Below are 17,961 nucleotides of genomic sequence, written 5' to 3'. Positions count from 1 at the left end.
ATTTTAAGCACAAGTGTTGCTCTTTTATTGCTTACATTTACACTGATTTCAGAACTTTCACAGCTTCGTCTATGCATTAAAATAAGTTGATCATTCTGTGCCGGTGCAAAAATCCAGTGAATATACCTTTTTTTTTTTTGTCATAAAATAATTTTCTAAGCCATTAAAGTTGATTGCAATAATTATTATACTTCCAATTAGTCAGCAAAACAAAAGAAGTGACACAAAAGAGAGTTGCGAGAGAGTGATGGTGAAGTTTTCTTCCAGGATGTGAACTGTCTCCTCCTCCGCATCCTAATTAGACCCAGTCAAATCTGGGTCACTTCAAATTACCATTTCTGAATTATTGGGCTGGAAGTTTTCTGAGCACAGTTTTAAATTTTAACTAAGGGGGCCGGAGCATGACATGTTTTGAAAAGAAGCCGAGTCGGCGGTGTTTTTTTTGTGTGTGGGGGTGTGTGTGTGTGTGTACAGCTATTTGTTCACCCTGAACCATCTTCACCCTTCCCAGTCGCTTCCGCTCCTCCTTCCCATTTCCACTCGTCTCCAGCTGGTAACATCAGGCTCTCCTCTCTGTCGTCTTCAGGCACAGCCCCTTCAGACAGCACAAGACCAAAGATAAACATGAGATAGACCGCATGACGCTGACCATGGTAAGCTGCAGATATCCCCTCATTACACAGTAGACCTCCTCTGTGTAAACACGCTATAAACGCAGAAGGCGATACGAGTCTGTGCTCAATTCTAAATGCATGTTTTTTTTGTTGGACTCTTCTGAACAACCGATGTGAGGAAACTCCAAGGGAGCCTTAACCAGGTTGATGGTTGTCCTTCAGATAGAAATGTTTCCGTTATCCGTCTGTGTTTCTCATGAGAGGATGGCACTCTCTCACTGGGTCAGAGGCATTTCGTCTGCCTCCATGGCAGCTGAAGTGTGCAAATATGATTGGTACAGTGACAGTGCAGGGAGTGACAGTGGCCTAATGGCTTTGAAGTGTCTCATTATTTCTCTAGATGAAGGTTTTAACAGAAATATGGCCAAGTTCCCTTTTTCATCAAATCTTAGCATTCTGCCTCTCATGTTCCAGCCACAGACATGGGCTGGAACATTTCATTTATCGTGAAAAAGTAATCATTAGAATTTTGATTCACCATTAAAAACAAAACTGACAATATGATCAGAAATGTTATTTTTGCTGTAACGTGTTAAAATGTGATAAAGCATGAGGGTTTTATACTTGACACTTTACATTGAAAAATTTAATTGGTGAAATTTACACATTTTTTTTCAATTCAACACAAAGGAATACTTCGAAATGATTTGTTCCCTTATATATGCTGCTGTTTGATGCTAATATGGCATCCAGTGTGTTGCTGTGTGAACAGGTGTAAACACATAACAGACGCACAGCAAACATAAGAGTGGCGTTCAAATCCTTCCCATGGACCGATGCTACATTCAGAGATTCTCTGGGAGTTTTTGTTACATCTGAAGGACAGTAAGTCCAGCGACCCGTCCTGACCTGAGCGGCGTCTGTGGAAGAAAGAGGAAGTCTGCTGAGGGTTTGTCGTCTTTTAACAAACTAGATTTCAGTCCCAGCCTCGCTCGCAGCTGGAACTCGTTCACTTCCAGTATGACGTCATTTCCTGCCCCTTGACTATTGAGGCAGATGGGTCTGAGTATTAGCTGCTCCTCATGCTCCGTTTGTCTCCTCGTATGAGACCTGTTATTTTGGACAATGACTCAAATGTGTCATTTCTTCTAGATTTATCTTACTCAAAGGGGAAATCTAAAATTTTTATTTTTTTTCCTGTTTTGTCATATGCCATCGTCAAAATAATCAAGCAATTACATATCAAATATGTGGATCCATGTTCCAGTTTTTATGAATTAAAGGCAACTCTAAACAGGGTTGTTTTTAGCAGTAATTTAAAGGAACTCTGTGTTTCGGCTCCTCTGCAGTTTTCTGGAAGTTTGTTCCAGTTTAGTGCAGCTTTAAAACTGAATGCTGCTTTTTGTGTGAATATGGTCAACCCAAAACTCTTCAAGAGGCAGCTTTAGCTTTATCTGTTTCAAACCCAGTAAAAAATAATTTCACTCTAAGCACCTTTTACTATCAAATTAATAAAAAAATATCATCAGATAAGCACTAATATGTATTCACGTTAAGCTAAGCAGGAAGGGCTGAGCTTTTCATATTTTGATAATGGAAGTATTTTTTATCTGCAGATGCATGTTTTGCTACAAATGATCAAGCGCTCTTTAAACGAATGCTGTTATTGCATTCTTTTGACACTGTTATTTAAAAAAGGAATTGAATTGTTTGTATTTTAATGTATAAATATATAAAAAGTGGTTAATTGGCAGAATGTGGCAGTTTTTTATCTGATTAATTGATGAATCATCAGAATAGTTAATAAAATAATCGTTAGCTGCAGCCTTACTGCAGCTGTAGACCCTGTTTAAAAGAATTGTGTGCAACATTATTTTCTGCTTTTCCATTAACCATAGAATTATGTAAATATGGGTTACAAAAATAAATTTGTTTAATGGAAGCACCAATTTCAAAAACGTTTTTGCTCTAGGATGAGGTGGTTTTTCAGCTATATTGAAATTAGTGTGTTGTGCAAAACTGCAATGGAAACACTTTTTCACATCACAAGTCATATGATCAACCTTATGTTACTGCTGGCGGAAAAGATGAAGAAGACAGGAAGTGATAGGATGGATCATGGTGCGGCTCTATTTTCATGACTTAATGCGTGAACTTATTCACATCTCATTTTAATTGATATTTAATTGGAAACAGCAGTTGCGTAATTGTGTTTTTCGGCATTAATGGAATATGGACCAAGTTTTGTGCACATTTGTAATGAAAACACAGCTAATGAACGATCACTGGCCAGATTCACTGGCAGAAATCCTCAACCATCCATGATTTAAAGAACAATATGCGTGTGTGTGTGTGTAGCCTCTCAGAGGAATATGCTGCCGGTCCTTTTTGATGTCACGGGTCACGCTCAGGATGAATGACATCCATTGAGCCCACACTGTGACATATGTGCTCTCGCCCACCTATCCTGGCCTGCCTCCTCCTCTCCATTCACACTGAACTCTTGACGAGTCAAAGCATCGCGGCAGCTCTGCCTGCGCCAGCTGCTGCGCATCTGAAATACAACTCATCCAAGTGTCTAAGTACAGTTGTGTTACTTGTAAGGAATGGGAAGAGGGAGCTGCACCCTTTCCCTTCTCTCTAGCAGAGCAAGGTCTCTAAACAGAGAAAGTCTAATCTTTCATATCACAATAAATCCAGATTAGGATTGGAATCCAGCCACTTAATCTGGTTTATCCTCTAATCCTAGTCTGGGTGTGTTACAGAGATGCCTGGCAGTGGCTCTGTGAAAGACTGCAGTCCTGCTCTAAACGTCCAACCTGATGCATGTTTGTGTTTATTCAGCATGATGAATGACCTGATTGCATGAACTTAGAGGAAGCAGAGACCTGGGCAGAGATGGATGGAGCAGGTGCCGGACGCTGGCACCTCTGATCTCTCAAACATCTCTATGAAACGGCAGATAAAGGCTGTCAGCAGCAGACCAACACGCTGCTGCAGATGAACTGTTGGGTGGAGGAGACAATCTGGCTCCTCACTACCAGGTTGCAGCTCAGAGCAGTGCAGAAAGAAAATAAGTGACACTTTTTGTCTGTGGGACTGCGACATGTATTCTGGTTTTTGTAGCTTCTTTGACATAAACATCTGTTTGTGCAGGGTCGATCGGCTCAAAGAGTAGCTCTTATCTACTTCCATCGTATGTCAATGTGCCCCCAAGTTGCCTACAGATCTGCTTATCGGTGTGTGACTTTGTGCGTGCTCACTGGGAGAAAAAAGCTTTTAGTGGTCAGTAGGAGTGATTATACAAACATACAATTATTGTTTATTCGATTAGCAACACAAATCAGAACCTCACTTTTAATTGATTCAGTAAATTATTTTATGTAGCTTATTTGCCGAACTCTGTCGCCTCCGGAGTATAAGTGTACAGTGGAGCGGAGACACCTGCAGTGAATCCAGTCTGACAGAGAGGCGGATGTACCAACAACGCCCACCTCCCTGGCCTTTACCGGGACGTGGAGACGTAACTGTACCACAGCACATTATCCAATCATCTGATTGTTGAGTCGTTTCTCCAACTCCGGCCAGCTAATATCCAGAAAGTTTGACCCTTCATTCGTGTCCGTCAGGAAGGATTAACAAAAATGAGGTCATGAAGAGGAAATAAAAAACAGTCCAGAGTGTTTATGCTCACTCTGGACTATAAATCTCAGGACCAGCTAAACTATAAAAAAAAAACAGTGACTTGTAGCCCAAAAATACTATAATTAAACAAATGAATAGGATTAGACCCTTCAGATGTTTAGTGGCATCACCTTCTTCGGGATCTCAGTACTTCACAGTGAGACGTCTACATTTGGTCGTTTTACTCTTCAGGAGAAACTGCTCAGGTCGTTTCAGGTTTCTGGGTTGCCATCTCCACCAAGGGGTTTTTAGGACTTCCCACAGTTTAGGGCCCCTCCAGCTTCCTGTCCTGTAACATTTACACAGCTCTGCTTTGACACACCTGGACCAAATAATTAGGCCAATATCAGGACTTTATGCTGATGATTCAGCCCATTTATTAGGTGCAAGGCACCAGGGATGCAGCTGTCTGTGAGGACTGGAGCTCCAGACCGTGCCATAGATGTTCAGTAGTATTCAGATCTGGGCAGATCGCAGAGAACAAACTGTTCTGTAATAATTCATTCTCAGCCCTTCTTGACTGCTCTTAGCTGTGTGTGGGTTTTGGGTCATAATCTGTGACTGACACTGAGCTTTTTGACTCTGGACATAGTTTTGGCTCTTGGATGAGATTTAATTAGACCCTGTTCAGATCAAAGGTTCCCCTCACCAGATACAGCAAAGCATCTCCCAAACCAACCCAACTTGATTTCTGTGTCTCACTGTTGTTCTGGTGTACTGCTATAAACATCATTTCATAGAGCGGATGGGACTGACCATTGGGGAGACCGTGGAGCCCATCAGCACACATTCAGATGAATTCCAGTCTGAATTTATTTTTGTTTTTCTCATAGGAGAGGAACCTGTTAAGGCTCTTCTTAACCAAGAGGAACCTGGTTAGTTTTGGATGGTTTTCTTGGCTCTTCTTCCACCATCCACACTATCCACCTGATCAATGTAGGGTTACGTTTCCCACTATAACCTTGAGAGTTTTGCTGCTTTCTCCTGATTCTCCTGTTGGCAGCTTTGGCCACAGAAACATGAAGCTGCTTGAAGTTGATCTTGTTGCCCTTTCCTTTAACATGGATATCTAGAATTGTCTCTCTGAGCTCCTCAAACACAACTAGTCATTGCTTTCTCCGGTCCGGTCTCAGAATGCTGCACACGGTAATACAAATGTACCTAGTGGAAGTTTATCTCTGTAATGGCTGTGGGCGGGTCTATCGGTCAGCCTTCTTATTTCACAGCAAAATTTGTCAGTTGCTGATTTTCAGACCTTTGTGGAGACAGATAAAATCAGTTTCTCAACCCAAGTTTAAGGAATTCAGGGCTGATTTATCAGTTCACCTCTACTTGAAACATGAATGTAACTGCAGCACTAATAGTTTCTTTAGGGTACCAACAAACTGGTCAATACTAATTTAAAGCATCTTTGTAGAAAACAACAACAAAAAAATATTGCCTTTCACTATGGTTGTAATTGTTTACTCTATCACAGACTAAAGTCAATCAGATTAGACATATTGTTTTTATATGAATCATTTTCTGTAGAAGAAGCATTTATTTTAAAAAGTAAAAAGAGAACAAAGACATTTATCCATGTATATAATTCATAGAACCTACAAGTATCAACACAGAGATGTGGTCAGCATAAATGGGGGATTTTGGTTTGTGAAGACGTCATCATCTGTAAAGAACAACTCAGTCGATCAACCTCAACTCAGCGGCCCGTTTAATTTCTTTAAAATGGAAACTTTATACCGTTATAACGGCTGTCCAAACAAATGTCCCGTTTAGAACGAAGATGCAGCTTGAACTTTGCAGTAATCCCATTTATCGTTTGATTTTGGGAATCCACTGTTGCATCTTTATAATCCACAGTAATGCTGGCTGAAGGATTAACTCTGCTCTAACACCTGTCTGACTCCCGAAGTGGGATAAAGAAAGATGTTGACAAAAATCAATGAAAGAAACACAAGCACAGCTGTTTGAGTTGAAACCAGATATTTACATACAGGCATATCCTTTTTGTCCCTCAGTGACATTAAATCGGAACATTTCCTCTTTTTATGCCAGCCAGGATTACTAAAGCTAACAAAGATATTCTTTGACAATATCTTTCTTTCTTCAAAGTGTGTACACTTAGGTGTGCGTCTGAAGCAATTTAGCCAATCCCAGGAGATAATCTAATGTTGTTTAGTCTTTTGAAAGCAACATCTTCTGTGAGTGACATCATGGAAAAATGAACTGAAATCAGAACTGAACCTGAACCACAAGTCAGGTTCAGGTTCACAATCTCCAGATGCCTGATGGTAGCACAGTCATCTGTTCAATTGCAAGCTAGAGTGAATAAATTGGGACTATTCAGCCATCTTTATCCAAGGAGAGCAGTTCTGTGTCCCAGAGATCATCTCAGGACATCAGACAGGAAGATAAAGCTAAGGCCTACTCCACACACAGCTGGATATCTGGGTAAATGGATACATTTTAATGTGTTTTGAAAGGTTTAATATCAATAAAAACAACTATTTCTAAAAACTCTGACCAAAGTGGAGATTTGAGAAAACTCTATTTGTGTTCATGGGAAAGTGGAGATTGAGGGTCTTGTGCATTACAGTCTGCAACAAATACTTGTTTTAGGATTGCGCTACACTGCCCTTATGGGTTTGGCATGTTTAAAACAACGCTGAGGGGCAGATTTGACGGGTTCATGTGGATGAAACCTTTTCTTAAACTGATCCCGTGTTCACGATCGTTTTTTAAACGATGTGGAGGAGATATTAATTTTTATACAGACATGTCTAAGAAGGCCTTAGGCACATATAGGTCTTAAAATGGTCTTAAATGCTATAACCCCTTATAGTCCATACATACATGGTTTTGTACATCTGTAAATAAATATTTATATCTCGTAGAGCACTTCTGGATAGATGCAAACTACATCTCGTTGCTTGTACTTGTGACAGTGCAATGACAATAAAGTTGAATTCTATTCTAACTCTGAAAGTTCTACCAAATAAATAACAAAATGGATTAATGACAGCAAAGTTAATATTATGGAGTGTCCATCTGAAAGCCCTGACCTCAGTCCCAGTGACAAAAACCTGAGAGCGCAAGGAGGCTTTGAAACCTGGAGGAACGGACCAGAATCATAGCAACCTGGAAGAAAACCTGGAGCATTTGAGAAATCTTAACGGGCAGTTTAAAATGTACTGAGGAGATTTGTATACAATAAAAAAAAGAAAAAGAAAAAAAATCTTGCTATTGTGCCAGTTGTTAGAAATAAAGTTACCCAATTGACCTGCAACAGGAGAAGTTTAGCCTGATTTAATGTAAGACAGTATGTATAGGTAGCAAAGATTTATTCAAGAACACTGAGGTCTCCTTGAGAGCAGATGGCTTGATGTTTTTTTCTCAAAAAATGGTAATAGGTGCAAATGATGCTGGTTTATCTTGACATAATGTCCGACTGTGACATGCCTTTCTGTCTCCTGTCTGTTCCCTGCAGAATGTGGAGCTCCCAGATTCGTTCACCCCAGAGCTCAAGGATCTGCTGGAGGGGTTGCTCCAAAGAGACGTGTCCAAGCGGCTCGGTTGCCAGGGCCGGGGGTACGACAAACACTCACATGAAATGTCTGTTCACATCAACGGCTATATCTAGATGGGCCCGGGGTGTCAAAACCTTTTTGTCGCATGGGCCAAAAACCTTCAGCTCAAAAATACTGATGGACCAGAAAATATCATGTTGAAATCTAAAATCAACAAAAAAGTTCATTTTATTTCCCTATTCAGTAATAACCTAAACATGAACCATGTTAATTAAACAAATATTCACTTCTGTTTTTTTGTAGGAACCAGAATGTAGAGCCACAACTTCAAATGTTTTCTTTGTTAAATTAAAGCCATTCAAGGACTCGGTTGAAAAAGACTGAAAAATATTTTCTGTTTTCAGCAATAAAAACATTATCTAGGTCTGCCTTTATTCGCTGTATCCAGCCAAGTTTCAATACATCAATTAACAGCAGATTTGGCTGCACCAAGGTGTGTGCAAGTCAGTGAGTCGATGTAGTTACCATGGCAATAGAAGAAAATCAGAAAGCTTGGAAAAGACGATCACTTTGTGTTGCATCTTTTGTAAGTAGATTTCAGTCATGAATGGCTGTGTTTACATTGTATCAAAGTGATTTATCTTTGAGACAACTTATCAAAGATAAATCAAAGATGTGATTAAAATATTAACCAAACAGTGAGGGGCGTGCTCACTTTTGTGAAACGCTGAGATGAGTAGATGAGTCGTGGTGCACTGAGTGATGGGTGAAGTCAGTGCTGTCATTTTACATCAGGGCCTCTTACAGACCGGATTAAGCTGTCACAGACCGGCAATGTGGGCAACACTGCCACCTTGTGCTGAAATGAGGCATCTGTTGTGTGTCCCATCTAGAGCGCTAGAGGTGAAGGAGCACCAGTTTTTCAAAGGTATCGACTGGCAGCAGGTGTACCTGCAGAAGGTGAGTAAGCTCCGTCATGTTTCTGATGAGACCCAGGTTCATTCCCACTAAATATATGTGCGCTTTATGATTCTGGGTATTTTGTCCAGACATAATGTGTATCTAGGCCAGAGGTGTCCAGACTTTATACTCTGTGGGCCAAACTTGCAAAGTTGGAAGCACTTTCTCCTAAAAATAATAATAATAAATAAAAATAAAAAAACTTAGCAACAAATAGAAAAACTTTTTTTTGAAAGACTTTGGCATATTTAGCCATGTTTGAGTCAAAAGTTGCTGGATTTGGTGACCTTATCTATTATAATTTTCAAGTTTTTTTTGTTTGTTTTTGCTTTCATTTTGATAGAAGAAAATACATTTAGTAACTAACACTCTTTATTTAAGAACATATAAATTAAGCCAAGTTTATTTGTATAGCACATTTCAGCAACAAAGCAGTTCAAAATGCCTTGCATCATTAAAAACACCAATTATGAAATGAGCAGCTAACATAACATCCTGTCAAATTTCACCAAGCAAATTCACATCAAATATACTGATCAATGCTCCAGTTATTATGAATCCAAGGCAGCTGTAAACTGGTGGGTTTTTTTAGTTTTCTTGATGTTTGCTCCAGATTTTAGGATCATAAGAACTGAATGCTTTACTAATGACTGATAACCTTCCAAAATGATGGAGCATGTCCATCTGCATCGTTTCTGTTCGGTTTTCAGGGAGTCGCACTAAATTGCCTCAACTCTTATGTTCCGTTTGTAGCTCAGATCTGGTCAGGTGGATGTTTCTATGGTTACCACAGCACTACAGAGTTGTGGCTTTGTTGTTCCTCTTTCTCTCTGTGTCTTTCTTAGCGTTGTGTGATTGTTTCAGCTGACAGTTGTCCCTCTGTTCTCTGCCCTGCAGTACCCCCCTCCTTTAATCCCGCCCAGAGGAGAGGTGAATGCCGCGGACGCTTTTGACATCGGCTCATTTGATGAGGAGGACACCAAGGGCATCAAGGTAAAACAATTCCTGGAGCATCTGCACGCCTCATTTCTAATCCTCTTATCTTCCACTGCAGCTGCTGACAGGACTTTGAGTCTCCCATCGTCTTATACGTTTCAGAATCTCATCCTCCTAGCTTCACCTGAAGCAGATAGGTTGAAAAAAAAAAAAAAGCCACTGCTACATGCAACGGTCTCTGAAACCTGAAGAGTTCTCAATTAACTGGTGGAGTAAAGAGTTTATTCATTAGCGAGCTGCTAATCATGAAACTTACCAGAAATAACCTGTTCTGTCACTTTGAGAAAGACACGAAAGATTTAGAGTCGAGATTTTCAGTGTAAAATTGGTGGAAATCTGAAAATGACCTGCTCAACGTTATCTGACTGAAGTGTTCATATTATCCTTTTGTAGAAGAATTAGTGTATACATCACTTCATTTAATTGGTAGTAGTAAGAAATATTTATTACTAATATTACCAATTAATAAATATGCTAATATTTCACAAATGAGCTATTAATCCAGTGATTTAGTTCATGTTTGTCCTTTAGTCTTCTCTCTGTTTGAGGGGGTTCTAATGGAAACGGCAACCAAATTATAAATTCTTCATTTAAATTTCAACTTGTGTTTGAACAACTCTTTGTTCGGGGTAGAATCATCCAGCTCAGATGGGGTTAGTCAAAGTATGTCAGATTGTAGAGTCAGTCTTCTTCAGACAGCCATCCTAATGCGCAGCGGTTGTTTTCCAAACACCAGGAGGCGCCCTTTCACTATTGACTTTACATGCAAACAAGCACTTAGTAAAGACTTTCTGAGCACCGCTGATGGGAAAGTTTATTTCAAATGTTGACCCCAGATTGAAGGACGCCCTGGGTGGGGAGCCATGTAAAGAGCTGCCACAATAGTAGATATAAAACCTTTTATCTCAAACTTTTTGTTCATCAGATAATTTTCATATTCTCCAAATGAAAGACAACATATTTTTCTAAGCAAAGAAAAGAGTTCAGCTCCATAATAAATAATGACTGATTTAATATGATGTACTTTTTACATTTGAAGACCTGCAGTACCTAACAGTCATTAGCTCAATCACTTAATCAAGTTTATTTGTATAGAACATTTCAGCAACAAAGCAGTTCAAAGTGTTTTACATCATAAAAACACAAAAATAAAGTCATACAATCAACATACAGTCATCAATTGAGAAACCATTAACAGACGTTGCATATTGTCAAGTGCCATCATAAATAAAACAGTGGTGATGACCTTTAATGCTAAGTCAGCAGGAAGTAAATCAGGTTTTTGTCCCTGCTAACCAAGCAAACTTATAGAGTTAACAGATAACTGTTAAAGACCAAGCTAGGTGCCGGAGGAAAGCAGCTGGGTTCAGAGTCTGATGAAGTGCTTGGCTCAGGCAGAATCTCTGCTCTTTGTCTTTTTGTCCTGTTGTCATGGTGACATCGCTGCTCTGTCTTCTGTCCGTCTCACTGCAGCTGCTGGACAGCGACCAGGAGCTGTACAAGAACTTCCCTCTGGTCATATCGGAGCGCTGGCAGCAGGAGGTGGCTGAAACGGTGTACGAGGCCGTCAACCTGGACACGGACAAGATTGAGGTTCGCAAGAGGGCCAAGAACAAGCAGCTGGGCCACGAGGAGGGTAAGGCCGCCGGCCCCGGAAACAGGCCCGTCACCATGACGATAAATTGTCCCAGAAATGATTGCGGTAAAGGATGATGATGCTGTTTTCAAACCATTTTTATGTAACATAATGGTAATGATAAAATAATGCATAATACATCTTCTCCAAGATCAATAAACTTTATTTTCTACCAGATGTTTAACACTAAAACTGGAGGACATTTTATAGATCCAAAACAAATGAACAAAATAAAATGAATTATGAAATCTCTGTAAACAAAGGGGCCAGTTGAGGCCAAAAACATCAGACTGAAAACATTTATCATCCAGTTTTAGGTAGATAAGAGAGGATCAGTCATGCAAATTGAAATTATTGAACCCATTTTAATTTATAATGCGAATAATTGATCTATTGCTTATTGTGACAGGCTTATCCAGAACACTTTGCGTGTATGTGTGTGTGCACAGACTATGCTTTTGGGAAGGACTGCATAATGCACGGCTACATGCTGAAGCTGGGCAACCCGTTCCTCACCCAGTGGCAGCGCCGCTACTTCTACCTGTTCCCCAACCGGGTGGAGTGGAGGGGAGAGGGCGAGTCGCGGGTGAGTGTGCAGACACATCGCGCTTCACTTTCCCACCGTCTGTCTGTTGCGTCTCTCTCTCTATGTGTGTGTTTGTGTGAAAATCTCGTTTGTCTCTTTGGTCGTTTGGCCCGTCTCACCTCTGAAGGAAAAGTGGCTAAAGACTTTAAAAATGGTAAAAGACAGGGTGAGTGTCTCTGCTGTCTGCTTCATCTCCCTGTTCTCCACCTGGCAGCACCTGTGTTTCCTCCTCTTCCTCCTGCTGCAGTTAGATGAAGAGCAGCCTTCCCTTAGCGCTGCCCAGGAGCTCACTCATCTGTTTACACAACCTGTGGTGTCCCTAGACCAGTCGTAAGAAAAATCCTCAATACCAGTTCTGATTAGGGCTGAAACATTTAATCAGCTTCATTGTGATTAATCTGTTATTGACATAATCGGTGATCGGCCAGAAAACTGTAGCCGTTGCACCCTATTTAAAATCTTAATGTTTCATTAGAACCATGGATGGCAGTTCCAACAGAATGTAAGGAACTGGTTTGAGGCTAGGCATTCTGGAACCAATCGGCAAAGGCCTCAAAAAATTTCTGACGCTTCATGTTACCTCATGTGTTACTCATCGACTTTTGTTCACAGCAAAACCTGCTGACCATGGAGCAGATTGTGTCGGTGGAAGAGACGCAGGTTAAAGACAAGAAGTGCATCCTGCTGCGCATCAAAGGAGGGAAGCAGTTCGTCCTGCAGTGTGAGGTGGGTGGCTTCCTCGTTCCGTCCGTTCCAACCAGCGACTCTTCGAGCCCTGCTGACCCGTTCTGTTGCGTTTCCCTCAGAGCGACCCAGAGTTTGTGCAGTGGAAGAAGGAGCTGAACGAGGCTTTCACAGAGGCCCAGAAGCTGCTGCGCCGCGCGCCCAAGGTGATCGGGAAAGGCCGAGCCGCCGTGGTGGAGCTCTCCAAACCTCCGCTCACACACCGCAACAGCAACGGCCTGTGAATAAAAGGAGCACATACCTTTCTATATCTATACACACACACGCACACGCCCTCACGCAAACATGTAGACACATACACTCTGCGCACCACATCATTTCTGCAAGACATCGGCCCCAACTTCATGGCGACGCCTCGCAGTGTGTGCGGACCTGCCAGCCCCTTACCCACACACACACACACCCACGCCCCCCCCCACACACACACACACCATCAGAGGAGGTTCACCGGTTTCTTTTCCGTTTCATCCACGGGACTCTGCCAGTCACGGAGAGGAGAGGCGGGGCAGGGCGGACTGAAGGAGAGCAGAACCCTCTGCATGGATGTGACGAGGATTTGTCGGACTGGTCCTCCACCTTCCCCGGCTCTCCTTCATCCCCTCGCACCCCCAGGGTCACCCCTCCTCACTTGAACCGGATCTCCTGGAAGAATCTGAAAAACGACTGCGAAACGAAATGGAGTGTTAAGCGTCAGATACAGCAGGAGGTCCAATCAGAGAGAATTCCTCTTTCCCAGGCGATGCAGAAGGGGCGGGGCTACTGCGGGGAATGTAAAAACAAATCTGCTGCTCGACTGTATCCTGTCCCCCCGTCCCTCTTACCACCAACCCCTCCTCTCAGTTACTGAAGTGTGCAAAGTGCCAACATGGATATTTTACTTGAGTCACCTGAGCGGCCGGTGGGAGCCCCCCGTCCCTCCGGACCCTCTCAGGGTGTTTGTTGGCGGCCGATTTATCATTCCAGTCCTGAAAAACAAGAGGACCAACAGACTCTTTTCAGATTGGCTCCTGTTTTCAGCCAGTTTCCATGGCGACCGAGATTCCATTGGCTGTCAAACAGCAACGGGTTGCCATGGGAACTGTGGAGACCAATGTACCTGAGGATGGGTAACCGTGGATGATGACGTGTGTAAGCCTCGCAGGAGGGGCGGGGCGTGTTCAGTGTATATAAACAACCCTTTCTCTGTGCATCCCATGTTTTGGTCCAGTGTGTTTGCATTGGCGGAGGACCTCTCTATCTGCCTGTCCAAAAGCCTCACAAGGCTTTACACCAACACAGGAGGACGGGGATGGTCTCTCTCTCTCTCTGCAGAGTGTGTGAGGGCATAAGGTGTGTGTGGAAGAGCAGGTGTCGGTGCTGCTTTACCTCTGCTGGACTGTTTCCAGACGATGCCATCACACAGACACATTCGTTCTAGTGGCTTTGCAGGTTCAGCCGGTGTTTGTTGTCAGAGTGAGCACAAGTTGGACGAGGAGGAGCTGAAGCTGAGAGAAAGTTTTACAACCTTTGGTTTTCTTTTATTTTTCTGGCTTTTGCTCTTTGACCTCTGAAGGCGCCTGGAGGACCAATCCCAACCTGCTACACAGTCTGCCAATAACAACATATCCAGCTCTCAAGTATACTTTAGTCATAATATTGGGTTCAAGATTTTTTGCAATATTTTGGTAAAGCTACAAATTCCCTTTTTTGTTTTGTTTTCCACGGTGGTATGACAGTTTCGGTTTTAAGGAATTTGTAATTGGTTTAGAAAATATCAGTCCAGGTTTGACAAAATCGCTATGGTTTAATAAGAACCTCTATAGAAGTGAAAATGCTCCCTTTCTGGGATTTCACAAACAAAATCAAGGTTTCAGAAATCGCATTGTGCAGAATTATCAGGTTTAGGTTCAGCCCAAGTATTGGACAAAAGAAAAAGAAATCCCACACTGTCCAGGCTATCTTAAAAAACTGAAAAGCCATCTGTAAGAAGCATTAACATGTTATGGTGCTAGTAATGCTAAATTTACCAACGTTAGCCGCTGATGATGCTTGCAACTGATTATGCTAACTTTAACAACATTAGCCATTAATATTTCTTGTGGCGTCTGATGCTATCTCGAGCAACGCTGGGAGCTAATGACGCTCAACAATAATAATGCTAACTTTAACAGTATTAGCCACTAATGCTGCTTGTGGCTAATAATTCTAACTTTACCAATGTTAGCCTGCAATGTTGCTTGTGGTTAATGATGCTAATTTTAGCATCTTCAGCTCCTAACTTTACTCACATTAGCATCATTAGCAGCTAGCGGTTTTGCAGTTGCAATTTTCTATTGAGTTTCCAAAAGGCTTCCACATAAGCTATTTGAAAGTGTCGCCAGCCTCTAGTGCTGACAGCGAGCCAAACAGAAGTCTTTCTTAGCCAACTCTATCTCAACACACTCAAGTACTACTTCCGTTCTCACTCCAAAATAAGAGTCTCCGACATACCAGAGTCTCATGTTTTGCTTAAATAAGGAATATTCTGTTTTGACCAAATCTTATGGCCAATAGTCAGTTTTTTTTTTCCAGTAATTGAAAGCACCACAGTCATTCCGCTAATCCACTTGAGTGATAACACTCTTCGGTGTAGAAGTTGTTACACACCTGGTCAGTAACATAAACGTTATGCTGCTTTGTTGACTTGTTCAGTTTGTTTGTGCAAACCAACTGACTGAAGTAGAGCCTTTTCTCAAGTCCAACTGGGACGAAGTCAAAGTTAGACTTTTCACATTTCTGTCTGTAATTTTCATAATCTGTATTCCATTTAAAAACATTCAATGTTTAAAAATGTTCACCTAATTTTGTTCAATTTTAGTATGCGTCAGCTGCATGTCCTAACTATATATAAGGCACAGGGAATCTTTTCTTTCTGAAATGCTGCACGCCGTTTTTAAAAGCTCCTTCAGTTTGACTTTATAGTTGCCATATCTGGAGCAAATGTGAGAGACGAAGCTAACACAGCTCATCCAGTCAGCTTTAAATCATGTCACGTTTAAAGCAGAAAGCCGAACACATCAGCTGTCTGTTCAGCTCCCGTTCATTAGTGCGTTGTGTCTTTCATGACCCGGTTCGGTCGGGGCTGAAACATGTCGAGCACCGGGGCGTTTACGGGACGGGTTGTCGCACAGTCGCAGTGTTACAGGATGTGCAACGGAAGGAGAAATCTATTGTAATTTCAGGGTTTTTATTTTTTTATGCAGTACAATGTCCTTGTTGCAGAACTGTAATGCGAAAAGCTTCAGTAGAAAAAAGGGTTGATTTGCGTAAATAGCTTTTATTTTTTCATTTTTTTTTGATAGCCTTTTTTTCGTCAGGGGGAAATCTTATCACATTGTAGAGATTTTTGCCACCTCTTAAGGTGTCTTTTATTTTTATAAACCAAAATGGTTTTTATTGTTTTCATTGAGAGTTATGTCATTGCACCTTTTTAGCCCAATGTGTTACTTACCAGTTGTTAAATGTGCCAAATAACTTTTTATGTTGAAATTTTTGTTGTTGTTGTTGAAATGAAGGAGTGGAACTAACCGGAAGTTGGACGTTTGCTTCTCGTTACGGACGTGTCAGCATCCAAAACGATTGAAAGTCCACTCTCACAAACTTTTTAAGGAGGAGATTTTGTCAGAAGGGTACAAAACTGTGACCAAACGTTTCTCCACTGGTGTTTGTGTGTCGGCGTGTGTGTGTGTGTGTTAGTGTGTTCGGGTTGCCACGGGGGATTCTGAAAACACACACCGCCCGGTTCCGTGTACTTGTTCCTGAAAGTTTTTTCTCTCTCTCTCTCTCTCCCCACTGTGTGTAAGTCGTGAGTATTGGGAGATACGTGAGGCTCATTAACGCCTCGTATCGCCATCCGGTGGACGTTTTACTTTCTGTCTACGTCACACACAGATTTCCCTCCCTCGGACACACGCTCAACACGATTTTAAAAAAGGACAGCATATAGGAAAAAAAATATATAGTATATATAAATATATGTGTATATGAAATGACAAAACGCTCTAGGTTTATTTAAAAGATTTAATGTAGAAAACAAAATGAACTTGTCGAGGGGAGGTCGGGGATGTTGTGAGTATAATTGTTTGTGGTGATGACTTCAGCTTGAATCTTGCACATAAAAAAAAGACTTATTAGAGATATTGTACCTGCGAGTTCCAGATGATTATTTTTGTTCAGACACCAGACTCTGTGCTTTTTTTTTTTTCTTTTTTCATATTTATTGTGTGCATGGGGAGCCGGGAGCCGACGTCTCTCCTTCACACGTCGGAGCTTTTGGGCTGAGGCTTACTGTAGAAAACCCCTCCAGTTTACACCCGTCTGAAACTCTTCTCGTCTTCACACGCCACAAACACAAATACTACTGCTTTTGGGTTATTCAAATTAAGGTAAAAGAAGAAAAAAAGAATACTGCTATCTGACTGATATTATTCAGTGAATATTCTAAAGTTTATTTTATTTCAACGATTCGTTTTGTTTTTGAGATAGAAAGTTGCGTGTTGGACTGCTTGTAAGAACAGTTCAAGAATAAAAACAACTTTTTCTGTGTTGCCTCTTGTCATGTTGCATTTATTTTGTATTTGACTCATTTGAAGTCTTTTTGTCTCATTTCCTCATAGTCCCCATGCCAGCTAATCAACAAAAGTGTATTTCATATATTGGTGTCCTCTCAGGGAGGCCTTGGTCAAACATCATGGTGGGTCAGGTTGCCTTGCAGTGTCTGTGACAGATTTGCTCTCCAAGAGGTGGAAATTTTAACTTAATCTCAAATTTGTTATAAAAAAAATTGAAGCTGGTATATACAATCAAAACACACAGAATGATATATTCCGAGTCTTTATTTCTGTAATTTTGAAGATTGTGCTTGACAACTGATGAGAACTGAAGAAAAATACATCAAACATATTTAAAGGGGCAGTATTGTGTGTTTTCCAGGTACATCGTTCCATTTTGTAGCACAATGAAATAACTCTTGCTTTCAGTTGTTTATAAAAATGTTGCATAATCAAATATGACTTAAAAGAAATGTGACTTTTTGATTTAATGCCTTGAAATTGGGCCTCTGTCTCTTTAAGAAACTCCTGCTCTTTCTGGGACTCCACCTTCAGGGTGACATCACAACATGGCTCCTCTATTAACCCTTTAACGTTTTTACCAGCGTTGCTCTGAGAGGTATCTCCTATGATGAGCTCAGCTGAT

The 17,961-nt window shown here is 41.3% G+C and overlaps 1 protein-coding gene across 1 annotated transcript in view; it reads left to right on the top strand.

The window, feature by feature from the left end:
- The window catches only part of grk3 (G protein-coupled receptor kinase 3), a 79,476-nt gene extending 62,164 nt beyond the window's left edge, over positions 1 to 17,312 (top strand). The window contains exons 14-21 of the mRNA XM_032570453.1: positions 587 to 653; positions 7,786 to 7,886; positions 8,719 to 8,785; positions 9,683 to 9,778; positions 11,255 to 11,417; positions 11,867 to 12,003; positions 12,616 to 12,729; positions 12,810 to 17,312. Coding sequence (XP_032426344.1) covers positions 587 to 653; positions 7,786 to 7,886; positions 8,719 to 8,785; positions 9,683 to 9,778; positions 11,255 to 11,417; positions 11,867 to 12,003; positions 12,616 to 12,729; positions 12,810 to 12,971 — 907 coding nt within the window. The 3' untranslated portion in view covers positions 12,972 to 17,312. The remainder of the gene's footprint in view (positions 1 to 586; positions 654 to 7,785; positions 7,887 to 8,718; positions 8,786 to 9,682; positions 9,779 to 11,254; positions 11,418 to 11,866; positions 12,004 to 12,615; positions 12,730 to 12,809) is intronic.
- Positions 17,313 to 17,961: the final 649 nt, after the last annotated feature.

The sequence above is a fragment of the Xiphophorus hellerii genome, chromosome 8, assembly GCF_003331165.1.
Source record: "Xiphophorus hellerii strain 12219 chromosome 8, Xiphophorus_hellerii-4.1, whole genome shotgun sequence".
Taxonomy (NCBI): Eukaryota; Metazoa; Chordata; class Actinopteri; order Cyprinodontiformes; family Poeciliidae; genus Xiphophorus; species Xiphophorus hellerii.
Note: the sequence above shows the minus strand (reverse complement) of the source record. Positions and strands in the feature narration are given on the sequence as shown.